Genomic DNA, 21,295 nt, shown 5'->3' with positions numbered 1-21,295 from the left:
GTATTATCAGTGGTAGGGGGAGTTATAAAATAATTTATACATTCTAATCAATTTAAACCGGTTTGAAATTGTGTAAAACATATTTGGAAAGAGTATTGAATTGGGAAAGAGGATGTATATTTCTTTTTTTAGTTTCTTTCCTGTGAGTCTACATAGGCCACCCTATTACGTTTTTTGCATAAAGTGTAGCCAATTTTGATTTTTGTGTATAATGTGACCATTATGCTCTTTTATTTTCGCCAGCGGTCGGTATCGCCAAATTTTGCAATTCGTTGGAAGATTTCTTATCCGAACTGAACACTATAATAAAAAAGTATACTTGATAGAAAATTTCTATTTGTTGGGATTTCAGACTCACATACAGTATAACCCCTCCCCTAATTCCTAGATATTGAGCTAGAAAATGCCCCTTTTTCAGGTGGGTGTTGTTTGGTATCGTGAACCAGCTTTTGACCAGAAATAAATAACTCTAAATTTAAACTAAGGTATTTTGAGCGGCTGCTAACTTATTGAAGCCTAGTGTTTATACTCGAAGCACCATATGTGCCTCAGAGTTCTCATAGGCCTTACACTGTTCTTCCGCGCATGACGGAAAGGTTCAGAATTGGGCTTTTTCAGAAGCAGACAAGAATCAGAAACAGAAAAAAAATTGACCTAAAACTAATCGAACTACACCTAGCGGGCCATGTACCGGCACATGCAAAAAAATTTGTGACTCCAGCACCGAAAATTGTTGTAAAACACTCAAGTTTGGGCAATTTTAGCACTTTAGGAACTGACCGTGTTGGTAGTCATGGTCTTCAAAGGTTCTGGCGTATTTTGGTGTGTTTTTCAAAGAGTCTTGCGTCTTTTTTGTTACTTTTTCTGGTAACACTGCCTTTAAGCGAAGAGAAGAAAGAGAAGATAAAATATGCAAAGAATATATTTCTGCTACTTTTTAATTGCTTTCTTTGCCCTACAATTAAAATCTGCTGTGATATTTACAGTTCATGAAGTATATCTGAGTGCTGGTGAAGTTTTTAATGTGAAATTATCAACTGACCTGTTTAACCTTACAGGTAGGCTAGGCCTAAGTCTAGAGTTTGGTTACATATTTAAGTGAATTTGGATATATTTCTGATAAATTCTAGTTTAGCTGCTTTTCGCTATCTTGTAAAGGTGTTAGATTAAGAAAATGAAACTTTCAAGAATTGTTCTACAGACTAAAGTAGCCTATATCATGGGAAGATAGGCTAGGCCAATTTGAAGTAGCCTATGTACCTCTACTTCTTCTCCCTCTAGATGGCCCTGATTCTTAAAATATCTTTGTGTTTTAAAAGTGAAACCTTTCAAAATAGAACTTCTGCTTAAATCAAGTAGCCTACAATAAAAATGTTTTCAGCTTCACAACTTTGGTCAATCCTGGTAAAATTCTTCTTTAGCTTCCTTTGGCTATCTTGGAAAGGGGTTAAGTTAAGAAAATGAAACTTTCATGGATGGGTCTACTGGCTAAAGTATGTCCCAGGAAGGTATTTTCAAGTACCTACCCCCACTCCTTCTCCCTCTAAAGGGCCCTGACCATTGATGACCTTTAGAAATAGGTGTGTTGTAAAATTGAAACCTTGCAAAATAGATCTTCTGCTTAAATGATGTACAACAAATATGTTTTCAGCTTCACAACTTTGTAAAATCCCAGTTTATAAGGTTCTAAAGATAGGCCTATGCAAATACATTTCATAAAAGTTGCAAACAAAAACTTTGATATGGCTTAAAATGCTACTCAAATAATAGGAATTAAATTATTGGAATTAATGCCAGAGAAAAAGAAATTGAAAACTGAAAATTAAGGTAAAATGTTGTTTTGTCAAAATTTCAATAGGTAATAGACCTGTCATGTAGGCAAATTTTGGGACCCTCTAGAGGGAGGAGTAGAGGTAGGTACTTAAAAATACCTTCCTGGGACATACTTTAGTCTATAGACCCATCCCCAAAAGTTTTATTTTCCTAATCTCACCCCTTTCCAAGATAGCCAAAAGTAGCTAAAGTAGAATTTTACTGCCTTTTTTGTGCTCTTTTTGAATATAATAATCATTTTAGTTGTAAATGAATTTCACATTCACCCATATATATACCAATTCAGGGTATATATTTGCAAATTAGGAGGGTAAAGGTAAAGTTTATCTCTGATGCAAATGAGAGGTAAGTTTAAACTCCCCCCTTAATGTGCAAATATTTACCCTGAATTGGTATATATAGGGATGGGGTAAAATTCATTTGCAACAAAAATGATTATTATATTTGTAAAGAGCATCAAAAAAGGCATCAAGTGGTATGTTCACTTTATTTGTAAGTCAATAATATGAACTGTAAAATATTTACCTAAAATAACAGAAATTGCATTTTCAGAATTAAAACCAAAGGAAAAAAAAACTGATAACTGAAAATTAAGGTTAAACATTTTTTGTCAAAATTTCAATAGGTGTTGGCAAATTTCTAAGACTTAGAAATCAGAAGAAGGTTAACATACCTCAAATACTTGAGATTATTAGTTAATTGAATTACCTACTAGGACTTTTTTTTAGAAAGACTAATTATCTTATTTTGATGTATATATCCTTTCACTGTTTCAGTTTTATTCATGTATTAACAGAAAGCTGATTTTCTTCTGATTCTAAAAATGTAGCTTTTATTGCTAGATATTTATCCTAGTGGTTTCTTACTTTTTAAAGTCAGCTCTTTGTAATGCCTTAGTGCCTTGGCATAAAGAGTGGGGAAAACAGGACTCTGAGGGAAAGAGCCTTAAGCCTCTTTACTATAGGCAACACTAGAGCCATGCCTCTGATAATTTACTGCAGTCCAAATAGGGGAGAGGGGTTGACCTTTTGGCCAGGAAGTACAATTGGGGGTGGGGGCCAGCCATCCTGTGTCACACTTTCCTGCTTACCTTCTCTAGATTTTTTCATGTACCCATTTGGGACAACGGAGATACCCTGGGGTCTCAGCAGCCCCTTTGTTCTCTATCAAGGAAAATAACTATTAGGATACAATTTAGGTCTAGAGTATTAAAAACCATTCAGTAGTCCAAAATAAAGAACTTTATCATATGAAAAAATCCAGTACATTTCTTTGTAAATCCTCTCATGTTTATGAAGAGTCTCTTCAATATGTATTTTTTGATTGTGAATCCTTATGACTGTAAAGAAAACAATTTATATCATATATTAGGAGACATCAACTCAAAGCCTAAATAAGCAGCTTAAGTCTCAACAGCAACATTTCAAGTGAAGTAGAAAAAGAGGTCTTATAAAACTCATCAAGTTTCTGTCTGAAATTAAGTTTAGAAAACAAGTTCTTTCAACTGAAAGTAAGCAGCATCATTAAAACTCAAAACAAATGGAAATTATTCCATATATGAGGGGATTGACCCTCCTCAATACCTTGCTCCTCAAACTAAAGTTTTAGCACTTTTAAAAAAAAATACTCCTATTGCTAATTAGCCTAAATGGCTTTTGTGTTTCAAGATTTGTTCTTAGAAAATTGGGACTAACTATCAAACTTTTGAGTAAAGAGCAAGGTATTGAGTAGGGGGCAACCCCTTCATATATGGAATAATTTCGGTTCGTTTTGAGTATTAATGTTGATCCTTACTTTCATTGAAAAAGCTTGTCCCTCCCTCCCAGTAAATTTTTTTTTGACAGTTCTATCCTTCTGAAAATTCTCCTCTCCCCTCCATAAAATTTATTGCAGAAGATTCAGAATTAAAAATCTTACTTTACCATACTTTCATTTGAAAAAGACTTTGTTCTAATTGATTTTCCAATCACTCCAGAAATCCCCCTTCCATGGAAATTATTTCCTGAAAATCCAAACATGCTGAAAGTTTCCCTCAGACAATTCCCCCAGAAGACTCTACATGCAAAAGTGAATAGGCAAAGATAAAGTAAGACACATAAAAAGGTTTTTGTATAGGAATTCTGTAAAATCTCCCAAATATAAGATTTCACCTGGAAAGTTCACCCCCAGAAACTTCCCTCCACACAAGAAATTATCCCCATAAAAACCATGCCAAGCACAAAATCTCCCTCCCCCTGAAAAATGTCAGCATACTTCACAATAACAAATACTATATGTAAACAATGGGCAAATTTTCTAACTTAAGGACCTTCACCCAGGGACTGTGGGGGTCATGTTATTTCCAAATGCATAATTTTTAGAACTTTTCAACTCTTATAAACAAACTGGCTATATCAAATTTTGATTGGATGATTTTTGGGAAAAAGGGCATGGGAGGGGGGCCTAGTTGCCCTCCAATTTTTATATTCACTTAAAAAGTTCACAAGAACTTTTAATTCTCTATTCAAACAAGCCTCTTCTCCTGTTGTTCTAACACCATTGGTTTGATATGATCACCCCTGGGGAAAAAAATAAACATGCATCTGTGATCTTTCTTCTGGCAAAAATTACTAAATTCCTCATTTTTGGAGACATGAGCTTGAAATCTCAACAGTAGGGTTTTTTGATACATTGAGTCTGGTGGTGTCACTAATCTTAATGAATCTTATATATATGGAATCAGCATAAAATTAGCTGATTCTTTTGATATCAAAATTCAGTTTTTAGAGCTTTTGTTACTATTGAGCCATGTTGCTCCTTACTTACAGTTTGTTGCCATGAACTGTTTGATTGGCATTGAAATATAATGGAATATGAAAATGCAAACAATTTTGACTGCCAAAACAAAAAAACTTTTGAACAGCAAGCATATCTTGAAGACTCTTAACTGCTAGAAGAAGAAGACTGCACACTTTCAACTGATATTAAATTTTCGTTAAATTAAATGTTAACAAAAGAAATATAGCCATGTCTAGAAGAATAGGAGTCATGATAGGCTACCAATAGCATCAATTTGTGAAAATTTTTGGGAGGGCAAAATTTATATATTTAAATACAGGAGGGGGGGGGGTCTGTTGAAAAATACTAAAGAAGGATAATTTTGAATTTAATTTTAAAAATTAGGATTAAGTTAATCCTAAAGTTAATTTACAAGAAAGAAGCAAAGAAAATGAAAGAAGATGAAAAAAAAGAAACAGTGATATTAAATCCTAAAATTAAGTTAGCCTAGGTTGTCAAATAAAAAATTCTGCACAAAAATGATAAAACAATAAGAAGCTAGACTTTTCCACAAATCCTCAAGTGCCCTTGAAATATATGCTAATCTTTATGAAGAAGCATAATTCACCATGTTCTAAGTCAAAGATCATTTTAAAATTTCCAAGCAGACCTATCCCTTAGTTCCCAAGTGCTATAATTTACAGAAAATACAATCTGAACTAGGCTAGCCTAGCAAATACAATTACTTCACAGAAAAAGCACACAAATAGCCTGCTTTGAAAATCACAGGCACAATACAGAAAAGCTACAATTAGCCTATTCCTACCTACTCTTATAGAAGATGAGTTTTAATCTACTTGTTGCTGCTGGACTTGTGGTTAGACTATTGCTAGACTATTCAATAATCAGAAAGAAGTTACAAATTGGCTTATAATACAAATTGAGAAATGTAAATGTATAAACAACTTGCCAAAAAAGAGAAAAATAGTCCTAAACCTGTATTTAATTACTCTAGGAAAAGACCAAAATTTCATGATATTCACAGTTTGTATTTGAAATTTATAGTCTGTTTTCTGAAACTAGTAGTTCTTGCACCATTTTGTTTGTTTTACTATGAAGGATGGCATATTGCCAAAGATGTGTTCTTTGGCCATGTATATGGGTTTAAATAAAAGCAAGGCATCCCCAAATGGGATGAGAAGAGGCCACAAGGAAGGTTTTAAAGGAAGATGGTACTTAATGTGAGATGGTAAAGAGTGAAACTTGAATTGATTGGGCAGAGGAGGAGCATGCACAGCTGTTGGCCTTGGTGCTTCAGTGAATTGTTTGCAGTAGTAGTATGTTTAGATTACTGTATTATTCCAGTATGGTAGTGTTTTAGTTGTCAGTACTATTTTAATCCGTGTTGTAAGTGTACCATCTTGGTACTATCTTGTCATAAATTATGGTAGACAGAAGATATGGTAGACAGAAGAATAACCATAGCCTCCTCTTCATGATGATGCTCCTGGATGCTGTCCTGGCAAAGTGGACATACGCTGGGTTGAGAATTCTTTGTCCAAAGGGCATGAGTTCAATCCCTGGTGTGGCCAGATATTTGGTTTAGGGCGGGGATCAGTGGCGTGAATCTGTAAGCTCAGCCAGAGTCGACCCAGCTCTAAATGGGTACCTAAAGAAATATGGGGAAAGTAAGCAGGAATCTTCATGATGTAGAATGTTGACGAAAATTACCTCTTTGTCTTCACTTATTCCTAGTCTTAGCAACTTAGTCTAGAGTATACAATCATGTATACTCTTTAATAATAAGAGCATACAATTATGATGTTGTTCAACTTTAATGCAAATGACATCACAAATAGAGCATAATGATATACAAGGATGATGGCATCATCCACAACATAAATATCAGGAGTATGTGATAGATTGTTCTCAGATCAACAAAGTTAAGCTGATAGATAATTATATAGTGATTTTAGCATTTAAGCAATGCATTAGTGCAAAATGGAAGTTGATCTTATGATAAGTGAAAAGTTTATGCTCAAAATGACAGAAGAAGATAAAAGAGAAATGGATAAAGTTTGCAACAATATTCAGTTGCTATACTGGTCCCTTTATGATAGTGAGTATAAATACCTGCTTGTATCACAGAAGATCAAAATTTCAAAAGATTCATGTATTACACATTTGGGCAAGATAGAGTTCTGAAGAGCCAAGATTTAAAAGTGAATGAAATTTACAATAAATGGCAAAGAAGAAGAGGGGCAATAAAAACATATGTACCCATTTTAATCAACAAGACATGTAACAAAGTAGTGCTTGTGCAAGTGGTTGGAGGATAGTCGAGATGAAGTTTTCCAAAAGGAAAAATTGAAGATAATGAAACTTAAATAGAATGTGCAGTCAGGGAAGTGAATGAAGAAACCAGGTATAACTGCAAAAGTTCCATTGATGCAAAGGATTGATGCACTGACGTAATGGATTGAGCACTGGGGCAATCGCAATAAATAGTGCAAGCTTTTTGTTACCTATGGGGTAAGTGAAGCCTTCGAATTTGATCAAAAAGTTAAAAACGAGATTCTAGATGTTGAATGGTCCTCAATGTCAGATATCATACAGTCTCTGGTAACAAACTGAAGAGTAAGAGCAACTCGTCTCAATAGAAACTGAAACTCTAAAAAACGGAATTTTAATACCAAGAAATACATCAAAAGAACAATTTTTATGCTGATTTTAAACATATAGGTTTCATCAAGTTTGGTCTTAATCATCAAAAGTTACAAGCCTGAGAAAATTTGCCTTATTTTTGAAAAAAAGGGGAAACATCCCCTAAAAGTCATAGAATCTTAATGAAAATTACACCATTAGATTCAGCATATTAGAGAAAATTACCTTAGAAATTTCAAGCTCCTATCTTCAAAAATGTGGAATTTGGTATTTTTGCCAGTAAAAAGATCATGGATGTGTTGTTTTTTTTTGTTTTCCCAGGGGTGATTGAATCAACCCCGTGGTCCTAAAATGTCATGAGAGGGCTTATTTGAACAGAAATTAAAGGTTCTAGTCCCTGTTTTAAATCAAAAAACTAAGAATTTTAAAAATGGAATTACATTTTACAAAAAAAAAACTGTTTTTGTATGTCTTTTTGTATTGCAGTCTTTTCAAAGACATTTGATTTTCGAAGAAATTACATTAAGGAGCAAACTGTAGCCCATAGTAACTGAAGTAATAAAAGGAATCATTAGACTATATACATGGTTATTTTAATTATATTCCTTAAGAAATCATCACAAGTAAAAATTTCCCATACCAGGAATTGAACTTGAGCCAACTGGGTGAGAGCCTGCTATCCCAACTGTTAGACCATGTAGGATATATTTGAATATCTGATTAATGAAGTTTATGTTAAAGAACAAATTATGGACTTAGTTAGCTGCCTGAATCTTTGAGGATTGTCTCTTACTATTCCAAAGAATAAAAAGCTGTAGGTTTTTTCCTGTTTGTGATCAAAAAGTTTGTGGTAACAAAGCAACTCATCAAAGTCGTAAGAGCGAGTCATCTCAATAGTAACCAAAACTCTAAAAAATGGAATTTTGATACCAATAGATACATCAAAAGAATCAGATTCTTATGCTTATTTTAAATGTATAAATTTCATAGATTCAACCAAACTGACTGAGTGTATCTCAAACAGTGGGCTATACAAAAAGTGTGGTTCACTTCTGCATTCTAGGGCTATGATGAGAGAAAGGATGATATGGCTAGGGCACATTCTGCAGATGAAGGATGAATGATCGCAAAAGATTGTCCTTATTGGTCAACTGGTTAGGGCTAAACAAAAAGCAGATCGTTGGCAACTTCAACAGAACGTAATGATAGTAAACAGCTTGTTTACTTCTTAGGTATTTAAGGATATCCTCTATGAGGATCCCTTGGAGATCTTTAATATCATCTCTGTGTGGTAGAGGTGTTCTTAAAATCAATCTTTCAGGATATCTTCTGAAAGTGGTTGTCATCAGAGTGTTTGCCTGTTCCAACCTCTCTTGCGAGGATGATAGGATTTTCAAGATATCTTGTTATCAGGTTAATTACCTGGTGGGGTGGATGTATTTAGGTCAACAGTTATGATATTGAGCGATTGTATTTGACACAAGGGAAGGAAGACCTTGTTTGCATGCACATCCAATAGAGTCAAATCTACTAGGAACTAGCAGCCAGGGTTTTAGTTTGATCTTTAGGGACTTGGATCCTAATATAACACCTTATTGAACATGTACTCTAAGAAACAAGGATCATATAAACAAGAAACAAGGATATATATTTTGTTTTCCTACATAATCTGGTTAAGATATGGCCTGAAATCCATGAACTGGCTGTCTTAAAGAAGGTTCCTTACCTGTCAAAAATTGTGCATAGACATTTAAACTATAAAAACTGGAAACTGGAAGACACAGAAATGTGTAAAAAAATACCTCCATTAAGTATGTTTCATTGTTGCTTTGTGCCCATAAAACTTCTTTCTGTAGTTTTCTAATCCCGCAACGATTATGAAACTCAATATGCAAGTCTTTACTCAAGACTTAGTTGTACGTGTTGCCCTGCAACTGTAACCCAAGGACTACCCATCTGTTCAAACATTTCACTTGACCTTAGCACTGGGGATCTAGCTAAAGGCTCATATGAAGAAAGAAATTCTGATCAATCCAATATCAATTATTATGATCATATAATACTGTAAATTAATATGTTTTCTGAGGATTCGGGACTTGCTCCTGGCACAACCAGGTAGCACTGAAGCCACAAATTGCTGTTAGAGCTATCCTGTGGTACTGACTAATATTGGTTATTGATGTATATTACATACTTGTGACTTCTTTACAAGTTTTGGTTGTTTTGTTTATATTAAACCCCTGTATTATTGAAAGATTATTTTTTTTGCTCTTTCTCATAAAGAATAAAGTCATCTTGCATTGACCTGACATAAAAAAAACATCCCCAAAACAAGTAGCTCATGTATACACTGTGTTTAATTTCAGTCGAACTTTGCCTCTTATTATAAAAGCCATGTAGATCAATTTCATTATTTTTTATATATATATATATATATATATATATATATATATATATATATATATATATATATATATATATATATATATATATATATATATATATATATATATATATATATATATATATATATATATATATATATATATATATATATATATATATATATATATATATATATATATATATATATATATATATATATATATATATATATATATATATATATATATATATATATATATATATATATATATATATATATATATATATATATATATATATATATATATATAATTTGTTTTTTAGGTTTTATTATATGTTTGGTTGTTTTTGTTTTTTTTTATTTTATATATATATATATATATATATATATATATATATATATATATATATATTGGGTTGAGTTTTACAGGGTTGAACTGAATTTGTATTTTGTTGGATAAATGTGGTTAAAGATGTTGTCAAACTGAATGAGGGTGAGTTGCCAATGTCTTGACCTTCTTGAAGCTTAATGCTATAAAGAGCCTACAATACCAGCGATAGAAAACAAAATTTCTAACTGTCTAGGGCCAAACAAAAAGCAGGTCGTTCCCGTTTCGGATGGGAGGATGTCGTAAGAGAAGATTTAAATGAAATAGGAACTCCCTGGCTGGGGGGGGGGGGTAAAGAGGGGGTTTAGTATAGATCGGGATGAAGGATCGTGCGTAGCTGTGATGGCCTCAGGTGGCTTGGTGCTGCAATGAATTGTTAGCAGTTGTAGTAGAAAAAGCATTTGTTTTCTAACAAGACTTCTCATCAGACATCTGACTTCTCAAGGTATGCACAAAAAAGCTCAGAGCTTAAAAAAAAAACAAGGATAATATGTTGGGTGCAAGAAGAATTGGATAATGACATGTTTCTACTGCAGCATTTCCCTCCACATTCGCTGCTTTTCCACTCTGCATGATTTTTATCTTTGTTAGTCATTTTGTCAGATCTTGATCAATGTAAAAGTGAACTTATCTTTATTAAAAAGGGTAAGTTTAGCTAATAGTTCCAATGGCTGTTTCCTTTTGTGGACATCTTTAACTCGATTAAATAAAAAAAAACAAGTTTTTTTTAACTGAAAGTAAGGAGCGACATTAAAACTTAAAACGAACAGAAATTATTTCGTATATGAAAGGGGATGTTCCCTCCTCAACGCCTCACTCTTTATGCTAATGTTTTTTATTGTTTAAAAAATAGAGTTGTGAGAAAGAGTCAAACTTTAGTGTAAAGAGCAAGGCGTTGAAAAGGGGACATCCCCTTCATATACGGAATAATTTCTGTTCGTTTTAAGTTTTAATGTTGCTCCTTACTTTCAGTTAAAAAAACTTTTTTTATTTAATTTCTGAACGTTTTTGAATTAATGCAGCTTTGATTTTGGCTCACCATACATGAATAGTTAAAACGAAAATTACATATTAATTTTACTTTTTTTGGGTAAATGTCTTTCTCGAAATTTTTTTCTGATGTAAATTACGAATTAAATTATGTAATGAACTTCGATTTTCGTATATTTTATTACTTATATCAGGGAGCTCGCTCCCTAGTCAATACCTTGCTTTTTACAGTAAATTTAATCTTTTGTTCCAACTCTTTAAGAATGACCCTTTAATCACAAAGGCTGTTAATTAGAATAAATAGCTCTGATGAAAATATAAAAAAACATTAGCGTAAAGAGCGAGGTAATGACTAGGGGGCGAACCCAATCATATACGTAATAATTTATGTTTGTTTTAAGTTTTGATGTTGCCCCTTACTTTCAGTTGAAAAAATTGTTTTTTTAAAATTTAATTTCTGATCGTTTTTTAAATAATGCTGGGAAATCCGGCGCCCCTTTATAGCAGTGTCCCTTCCCCCATGACAACTTCCTCCGTGGAAAGATTCCCCCACGCAACACCCGACCCCCCAACTACCAGAAAAAATGCCCCTGAAAACTTCTGTATACTTCCCAATCACCAATACTATATGTTAACATTGGGCAAAGTTCATAACTTGCAAACCTTCCCCCGGGGACTGTGGGGGATTAATTTATCCTCAAAGACATAGTTATTGTATTTTTCGACTATGCTGAACAAAATGGCTATCTCAAAATTATTCATGTCACCAAGACATCTAATAGAAAGAACTATTTAGTCTTAATCGAATCTTTCTGGTGATAAGATTAAGTATACAGATTGTGTCTTTTGGGGATCTGTTACTATTCTAACCTCTGTAAAAAATCCCTGAATTCTTGGTAAAACACCATCTACCAGTTCAGAGCATCAGATTTCAGTTGAAAATAGAAGAAAATAAGAGTATATGCAGACATATTTGAATATTTACCAGACAGGGTGTTGAATTTCAATCAAACATTGTGGGAAGTTAGTGTAAGTGTCCTAATTGTACCTTTTTGGAACTTGCACCCAATTCCGCCTTTGTTGGGAGAGAGGGTTCTTAATCTTGTGTTGTCATGATTTCTACTAGAACAGATTGTCAGACCTTAATCAAACTTTCTGGGAAGTGAGAGCTGGTGTCTTATTTATACCTTAATAGGATTCGTACCAATATTATGTCCATAGGAACAGAAGGAGAGGGGCCCAAATTCCCACAATATGAACATCTTCAGAACAGATTGTCTGATTTCAGCATTAGCAGTTGGAGTGATGAGAGCTATTTTTTGTGTTATGTCTTTTTAGGGCTGAACCCAGTCCATCCTCTTGAGGGGTAGGAAGTTCCCTAAATTGTTGCAATCAGGAAATCTACCAGAAGATGATGAATCGCAACTAAACTTGGTGGGGAATAAGGGTATATGTCTTTGTTTTGCCTTTTGAAAGTATGTGCTGAGTCCATACTATATGGGGCTAGGAGTGGAGTACTTATCTTTTTGTCGTCACAATGTTTAACAGATATGGCTAGCTGTTAAATCTTTGCACTGGCTTTTTCTGGGAGCAAGCCCACTTTGACCTCTTTATGCAGATGGGGCTCCTAAATCCTTGTCATCTGTATATATACCAGAAGCCATTGGCGACTTCAACAGAACCAAATGAGAGATAACAGATAGTTTCCTTCTTGGGTATTTAAGGGAATCATCTATGAGGATCTCTTGGAGATCTTTAATATGATCTCTATGAGGTAGAGGTGTTCCTAAGGTTAAGCTTACGGGATATCTACTAAAAGTGGTCGTCATCAGCCAAAGTTAGTCTAAAATAACAGTTGATGTACTAGTATTTCTTGAGTCCAGAACCTTTCGGACTCAATTTGGGTGGAAGAAAAGAGGTGGTTAATTTTTTATCGATAGCACGTCAACCATAAGGGGATGTCAAATCTAGGCCAAACTTAGTGAAAATTGGGATCATTATCAGATTAATTACTTGGTGGGCTGGATGGATGTAGGTCAACAGTTATGGTATTGAGCGATTTTGTTTGACACAAGGGGAGGAGTACCTTGTTTTCATATAAATCCAATAGATCTCAGTCAAATATGCGGGGGACTAGCAGCCAGGGTTTTAGTTTGGTCTTTAGGGAGTTGGATCCTAATATAATTTTTCAAGCCAATGAATTTTTCTCCTTATTCGAGCCAAGGAGCTGTAAGTTTCCTACATAGGAGTTTCGGACAAGGCGATTCTAATAGTATACTTTGTGGGTCGATCTGAGTCTATTTTTATGAATTTTGGATTCTGCATTAATCCAATATCAATTATCATGATCATATAATACTCTAATTTAGTACGTTTTCTGAGGATTCGGGACTTGCTCCTGGCACAACCAAGTAGCACTTAAGCCACAAATTGCTGATAGAGCTATACTGTGGTACTGAATAATATTGGTTATTCATGTATATTACATACGCGTGACTTCTTTACAAGTTCTGGTTGTTTCATTTCTATTAAACGCCAGTATTATTGAAAGATTGTTTTTTGCTCTCTCTCTCATAAAGAATTAAGAAGTATCTTGCACTGACGTAACACAAATCAAAAATAAAAAACATCCCAAAAATAACTTCTTTACAATTATCTTATGAATACATTATTTTTAATTTCAGCCGAACTTTGCCTCTTATTATAAAAGCCATGTAGTTCAATTTCATTGTCTTTTGTTTTTTTTGCATTGGGTTAAATTGTACAGGGTTGAGCTTAGTTTGGATTTTGTTGGATGAAGGTGGTGAAAGATGTTGTCAAACCGAATGAGGGTTAAGTTGCCAATGTTTTGACCTTCTAGGAGCTTAATGCTATAAAGAGCCTACAGTACCAGCAATAGAAAATAAAATTGCACCAATAGGAAAATAGATTGGTAGTATTTATTAAAACTAACCCTCGCACTAAGATGCTTTTCTTCCTTCTTCTTCTTCTATTTCACAGCTGGCGGGCTTTTCAGTATTTACTATTTAGCCCTTTTCCTTTTGCTTCACTCTGTGGGCTACAGAGCTACTGGCTTGATTGCCTCTTATTTATTAGATATTCTCAGATATCTTTCAGTAGATCTTTCGGCTCAAGGAGTTCAAATATAAGATTATAGATGTTGATTTCTATGCTCTGTGTGCAGGTATAGTTGGCTAGGCTCTTGGCTGATAGTGAGATTTTGTGATGTTTGAAGCATTTTTAACAGTTTACAAAGCAAGGTATGTTGACGTCGGCATATTACATTCAAATAGGCAGTGGTCAATTGTTTCATTATTCATATTACAATACCTGCAAAGAGGCGACAGGGAAACTGGACCACTTGAATTAGGAAACTGGTACGAGAATGCAAGAAAGTTTAGTCCATTTGTTCCAGAACGAATTCTATGATAAATTTTAGAAAAATACTTATTGGGAAAGGGGGAAAGGATAGGATTATTCTTACTAAACGTAATATCTGATAGTCTCCATCGGTAAATATCTCTAATGGAGATTGGTATCCCACTTGGCCGGTCAATATTTATAACATTTTTTACTGTTTCATCAACCTAATGATTAACACCTATACTAGAGTAGTTAGGAATATACTGCAGATAAGTTCTTATGCCACTTGAAGCAAGATTATCTATAATACTAAGACAATGATAAGTGTCAATGTGCAACTTATACTGAGGAGCTGAGGTCACCAACTCAAGGCTTGATAAAGATTCGGAATAAACTATAATATTATTTGAATTAGCAATCAAAGGTTGGTTTTCCATAAGGTGTTCTAATGCCATGATTATGGCATTTAACTCAGCAGACATTATAAATACATTATTATACAATCTCTCACCTATTGCAATTTTCCGTAGTTTGGACCATCATCCTTCTTCTTCTTCTTCTTCTGAAAAACAGAATCCACTTGACAAAATAGTCAGAGCTCCAACGTTTTCTGCAGTTTGATGCAAAGCAAAAAAAGATACAAAAGTGTGCTTCCTGTTTAAAATTATGTATATATATATATATATATATATATATATATATATATATATATATATATATATATATATATATATATATATATATATATATATATATATATATATATATATATATATATATATATATATATATATATATGTATTCATATATATATATATATATATATATATATATATATATATATATATATATATATATATATATATATATATATATATATATATATATATATATATATATATATATACTAAAAAAAAAAAAAAAAAAAAAAAAAAAAAAAAAAAAAAAAGGGCTGTTAGCCAGTTAAAGGGTGACAAGGCTCCTGGTCTTGATGGTGTTAGTGGTAATCATCTATACAATGGTTCCCCGCTTTTGCTTCAGCATATGCAACTACTCTTTCAGATGTGTATAGATAGTGCGACCGTTCCTAACTCGTTCTGTACCGGGGTTGTTACAAATATCCTCAAGAAAGGAGAAAACGCGAATGAGTGTGGAGGCTATAGGCCTATTACTATCTCAAGTACGCTGAGCAGTGTTGGAAAGATTGGTTCTTAGCGAAATTGCATCGAAATGTGTTATAGACCACAGACAGTTTGGATTTCGAAAATATCTCAGCTGCGCTTTTGCCCATAGACTTCTAAAGCGTATTCTGGCTAAGGCTGAACTACTCGGGTTGTCCGTGTATGTATGTAGTGTCCATATTTCTGCTGCATTTGACTCAGTCATCCAGTCCGCCGTTTTCCAGACCCTGCTAGATGCTGACGTGAACACCCATATAGTAGCTATGTTATCCTATTGGTACTCTAATAGCTATATAAGAGTGAAACTCGGACTTGAAAGACTTAGTGCGCCAGTTAAACTAAATAGAGGGCTTCGACAAGGCTCAGTTCTAAGTCCGATATTATTTAACACTTTGACTTCTAAGGGTACAAAACAAATCTCTGGTGGGTTTAGCCTTGATCTTTGTGATCTGAGTCTAATAAGCTATGCCGATGATTTACTTATGTTGAGTTTTTCTCTGAGTCTATTGCAGGATAATTTAGATAAGCTTGTATCTGGCTATAGAGCTATTGGTCTGCAAGTTAATGGTAAGAAAACTGAATTTCTGGTTTTCAACTCAACGAAACGGGATGGACCAGAACCAACTGTTTCAGTAGACAGCGCTACTATTGCACTGTCTTCGTCGCTTATATACTTAGGTCTTTTGTACGGTCGAGATAAGAAAGCAACTAGAATCCTTTGCCTTGACACCCTTATGTCAAACCTACGAATTAGCTATGCTAAACTGGCTCCCCTGAAGTATTCATACAATCGGGAAATTCTGGCGAGGCTATATAGAGCGGTGGCACTCCCACATATTCTTTACCTGTCCCCTGTATGGGAATGGTTTACGGAAACAGAGCGACTAAAGGCTAGATCTGCGTTCTGCAAATATTTAAAATTTCTGTTACGAGTACCGCTGTTCGAGAGAAATAAATTTCTCTTGGACAAGTATCTTATTCCAGACCCTCGTGAAGTTGTGGTAACGCAGGAAACCAATGCTAGAAAAGGTGCACTGGGGCACCTTTACGATTTCCTTCCGTTGCACGGCATGTACGAGCTGTGAATGTATATAGTGTATATAATTTAATCGTTTATTTTTGAAGTAATGTTTTTTTTTCTTTTGTTTTTCCCTTTCTCCGCCATGTTTTTGTTTTATTGGTGGGCTAAAATAAACTATCTATCTATCTATTTATCTATATATATATATATATATATACATATATATATATATACATATATATACATATATATATATATATATATATATATATATATATATATATATATATATATATATATATATATATATATATATATATATATATATATATATATATATATATATATATATATATATATATTATCATTGATAGATGCTGAGCTGAAATTTGCCATCCGATTATTGTGAGTTGAAACACCGCCCGTCTTACATTATTGCTTTTTTTCTTACAGATAATTATCTTGGGGAAAATCACAGATTCTATGCCTCTCTTGCTGGTCATGGTGACTTACCAAATTGGTGTCACTTTGCCAAAAGTAATAATTTTGGTTTTCTTTATGGGTTGCCGCCAGAAGAAACATCAGAGGTGACATGATTGTTCGCACTTGACTGTTATTTATATCATGCATGTCCTCTTGATGTGTTTACCTGCAAATGTTTTTGCATTTTCGTCTTGTTTTTTTCTCTTCTAGTTTTAATAGTTTTGATTTTAATGCATGAATCAATCCATACCAGAAGGTCCTTAGTTTGTCAAAGTATTATTCAAAGCTCAGTAGTTGTTCTGGTATTACTTCTTGTGTAGTAAAAATATTGAATATGTCTTCTTCAGCCCATTAACACGCTCGCGAACAATAATTTTGAGTATGGGTTCACGAAGGGGCCTTTCGAAGCTACGGGGCTCATAAAACAAATATTTTCAAGCTGCTATCATTTACTTAAAATATGCGCTTGCACAATTGCAGCTTTTTTTATCATAGATTGAATCATATTAATATAACTTTTTGTCATGCTATATCGTCGCAATCACTCCTAAAGGTTGCATCTGAAATTTTCACACTTCTGAGATAATTTCGAAAAATCGTTTGCTATGTTGATCTCAAAAGGATGGTCAGTAGGGCAGTTTATATCAGAAGGGTCAAAATGTCAGGAAGTCAGTGTATGTCAGGACGATCAAAATGTTATTGAACATGGATTGCCCGATGATCCTCCCGTTGAGAACAGCTTAGCAAAGAGTTGTTGGGAATTATTTCAGAAATGCACAGATGTCAGATACAGCCCATAGCTTTGACAACAATGATATGACTAATGTATTTTATTTGTCCCTTTCCACGCTTGAACCCCAAATCCTTTTGTAGTTCGGTTTTTGCCTTATTATTTTTATTGATTATGCGTCGCATATCTCACCTATATATTTTTATGTCAGAGTTGATTATTGCTTCATGATAGTTTTAATATTATTACCCTTTTCTGGCGCTTTTAGCATTTTGAAGACCCTTTATTTCTCCTAATTAGGTCTTTTTATTTGTGCAAATAAAAATTTATTGCTTATCTCATATTAAAAAAGTATCTGATATTGATGTTTAACTGTCAAAAGGACATATTATGAAAAGATAATGTCGTCTTTAAAAATAGGACATGAATATCTTTCATTTATTAGAAGGCAAATAAAGGAAGTTTAGGAAATATATCATAAGTTCGTACTGAGGGCATTGCAGACGAATTCCTTCCTGGGACTAAGGGAGAATTTGGAATTTGAAAAGCTTGGACGTAAAACATATTGTTTTAGCAATTAGACCAACGTCCCAGAGAATCCCAACATCCCGTTACTACGGTTTTATCCATTGTTGACAGTTTTTTTTTTAACTTCTAATGTATGATTTAAATCCACAGGCGTCAGTTGCTTTGACTGACCATGTAATAACATAATATATAAGCAACGTTAGATCTTAGAAAATGCCTAAAATTGTAAAGCCAAATATTTTGTTACATCAAATTTATATGTAAAACACAACTAAAAATATGATTGGTCCATGCATGTCGCTCCAAGGCTAAAGCCATTGCAGCTTGTATTTTGCTGCTACACCACATTATTATGATTTCTAGCTATCTACAGACTGACTTTTTTTTTTCATTTTATTGTTTTCAATTTTTCCCATTTTGCTTGGTGTCTCTCTTTTCTTTTGCTTTTATTCGTTTTAGAGACAGTATTTTCATCCTGGTGATGGCATTCAATCATTTAGGAGTGACAATATAAGCTGCACACCAGAACATAAAATTGGAATGGTATATTATTTTATGTCAACTCTAAAATTATTAGGAGGTTGGAACTTAAATTAGAACTATTTTTTTGCATATTAAAGCTGAGGCTCTTAGTAACCAAATATTTCATAAATCAGGTTTGACCTTTATCAATTACTTTAAAACGACGTCAAATATTAAATTTACAACATGCATATTCATTGAAGAATTAAGTTGCATCACATATATGTTGAGGAATGCAGTCCAAATAAGAATTTGATTTATTTTTCATAAATTAGTTGTGGGGTAGTTATTCTTTAGATAAAATACTTTGCAGAAGACTCTTTTAAGGCATTAAATTAGCATTTTCTGAGAATTTGAGTTTGCAGAGGTGAAGTTAGCCTTAAAATCCAGTTTGTTGTTCATGAAAATATTTTCTGCATTGTACACATGCTTCTAGGCTCTTTTTGTTGATTGATGTCTTGTCTCAATATTTGCTATCGTTGTTTGGTTCGAAATACCGATATAACAATGTTGACGTCGAATGTCATGTATCACTAAGACCAGGGAGATATATTCTGGTGCTAGAATAGGGTGCATCTATTGCCAAATGTCAGTGTTACCATAGGCAACACCAACATAAATATTAATATTTAGACCTGAAAAATTTTTTTTTTTCTAAAGCCTCCGCGCCCCTACTTCTAAAGTGTCCTTAAAGTATTGGCTAAGCGTACCTGTGAGCTTAATTGAGTCTATGAGTATCTGATGGCCTGGCAGTGGCTTAGACAGTTCTTAATAATCTGTCTTAGCTTTAGTTCTTACAAAAAAAATCAAAAGATGCAATTTCCATTTGCTTTAACATTTTATTTTACATTGGCTTCGACGCTTTGTTATATAATACTGTTGTTACCGTAAAACCACCATACAAGGGATACTTTTTCGTGTTTTTTTTGTTAATTTCTCGTCAATTGTTCATTGTAGAATAATGAAACTTGTGCCATTGGATACATCACAATGAGAGGAAAACTAGTGCAGAATCCACGATTTTTATAATATCTATTTTTTTAAGAGGTGTCCCTTGATTGGGCCCAGTTTCCAATCTAGGGACAGTAACTTGGATCACATTGTTAGACCTTTGTTTTTGCTGTTTAAATTATCAAGGGACACTAAATATGTTTTAAAAAAAGTTTTTTTCATTTACAGGCGCAATATGGCACTATTGCTTATGGACTTCACTTTTAAACCACAAGTTTCTTCCAAAACAAATTCAAGTTTCATCCAAAACAACTTAAAAAAAAATCAGTTAAATGCGATGAATCACATAAATTATTTTAGGCACTGAGCTAGTTAAATGGCAAACTTCCAGTATCTTGGAACTTCAGAGCCCCTCTATAAGTCAACTCTAGAGGCTGGAGAAAAATTATAATTTCAGACTTTCTGAACGCGGCCTTGTCCTCCTCTGCCGGGAATGCAAAGTAAGGCGAGGTGGTCTTCCTTACAAATTCGGCCGTGACTTTCCCATGCTCCACTTCACTTACTGTCCCAATGTAAAGCGTCTGGCTTTTGTTCTTCCGAGTGTCACTGGGGTCCTGGAAGCTCACTATAACCCAGGATCCAATATTCGGTTTGGCGTCTCTTTCTGGTTCTTCTATGTCAACTTCTGGTTCTGTGCCCGAGTCAGAAGAACTTGAGCCTTGCAATTTGTAATCCTCAGGTTCAGCACTGGTGCTGCTGTCTTTTTTAAAATAGGCCACTAGGTCGTCATCACTTTCTTTGCTTGAAGTTCTTGCCTTTATAACTTTGTTTCTGATTTGTGCCAAGCTTGTTTAGCTGATTTTCTGACCACATACACCAGTTTTCTTTTTTCTATGATGAGCCATTTTCTTCTCTTTGGCAGAACGTGACTGGGTGTTAGGTGGAAGATAAACTGGTTTGTCTACCGGCATTGAGCACTTGGAATCTGATTCTTCAGATCACTGTTCCCCAGTTGTGCCATTATCCCGTCCTCTGACACTCCGGCCGGCATGCACCGTTAGCCTTTTTTTCTGCCACGGCCTGCTGCATTATTGTTTCGATCTGCCAAACCCAACGGCTCCTCAGGACCAAACCTGATTTCTCTGAGATAAGAAACAAGACTGTCTTGAAGTTCACCACAATTTTCGTCAGTCGGGTCAGCAGGTGGCGGACGAGCAAGCACTATTTCTGGCTTAAACGGATAGATCCCGCACTTTTCAAAACCAGCTCTGAGGTATGCTGGAGTATTTGCTTCAATTGACCTGAGAAGAGTGTTCAGAAGCTTTGGAAACTGAGTTTTTTTCAACGGCACTTAAATTTCTTCCTGGTCCCATCTTCCACTTGTCTAGAATTTCTCTCCAGCTCTGTTTGAAAGGAGCAAAAAATGCAACATCAAGTGGCTGTAGAAGATGGCTTGCGTTTGGCGCAAGGAACTTGAAAAGAATTTTGTTTTCCTCAC

General features: G+C 34.2%; 1 protein-coding gene across 3 annotated transcripts in view; it reads left to right on the top strand.

The window, feature by feature from the left end:
* Window positions 1-899: 899 nt before the first annotated feature.
* Scgalpha (sarcoglycan alpha) overlaps window positions 900-21,295 on the top strand; it is a 58,672-nt gene continuing 38,276 nt past the window's right edge. For 2 of the 3 annotated variants that reach the window (XM_089095102.1, XM_089095108.1), the window contains exons 1-2: window positions 900-1,058; window positions 17,037-17,170. In XM_089095102.1, coding sequence (XP_088951228.1) covers window positions 911-1,058; window positions 17,037-17,170 — 282 coding nt within the window. In that variant the 5' untranslated portion in view covers window positions 900-910. The remainder of the gene's footprint in view (window positions 1,059-17,036; window positions 17,171-21,295) is intronic. The other variant, XM_089095113.1, reaches the window with a different exon arrangement.

The sequence above is a fragment of the Artemia sp. Qi Xiang Cuo genome, chromosome 1 (genome assembly GCF_049724085.1).
Source record: "Artemia sp. Qi Xiang Cuo chromosome 1, ASM4972408v1, whole genome shotgun sequence".
Lineage (NCBI taxonomy): Eukaryota > Metazoa > Arthropoda > Branchiopoda > Anostraca > Artemiidae > Artemia > Artemia sp. Qi Xiang Cuo.
This window is presented reverse-complemented; position numbering and strand designations above follow the sequence as displayed.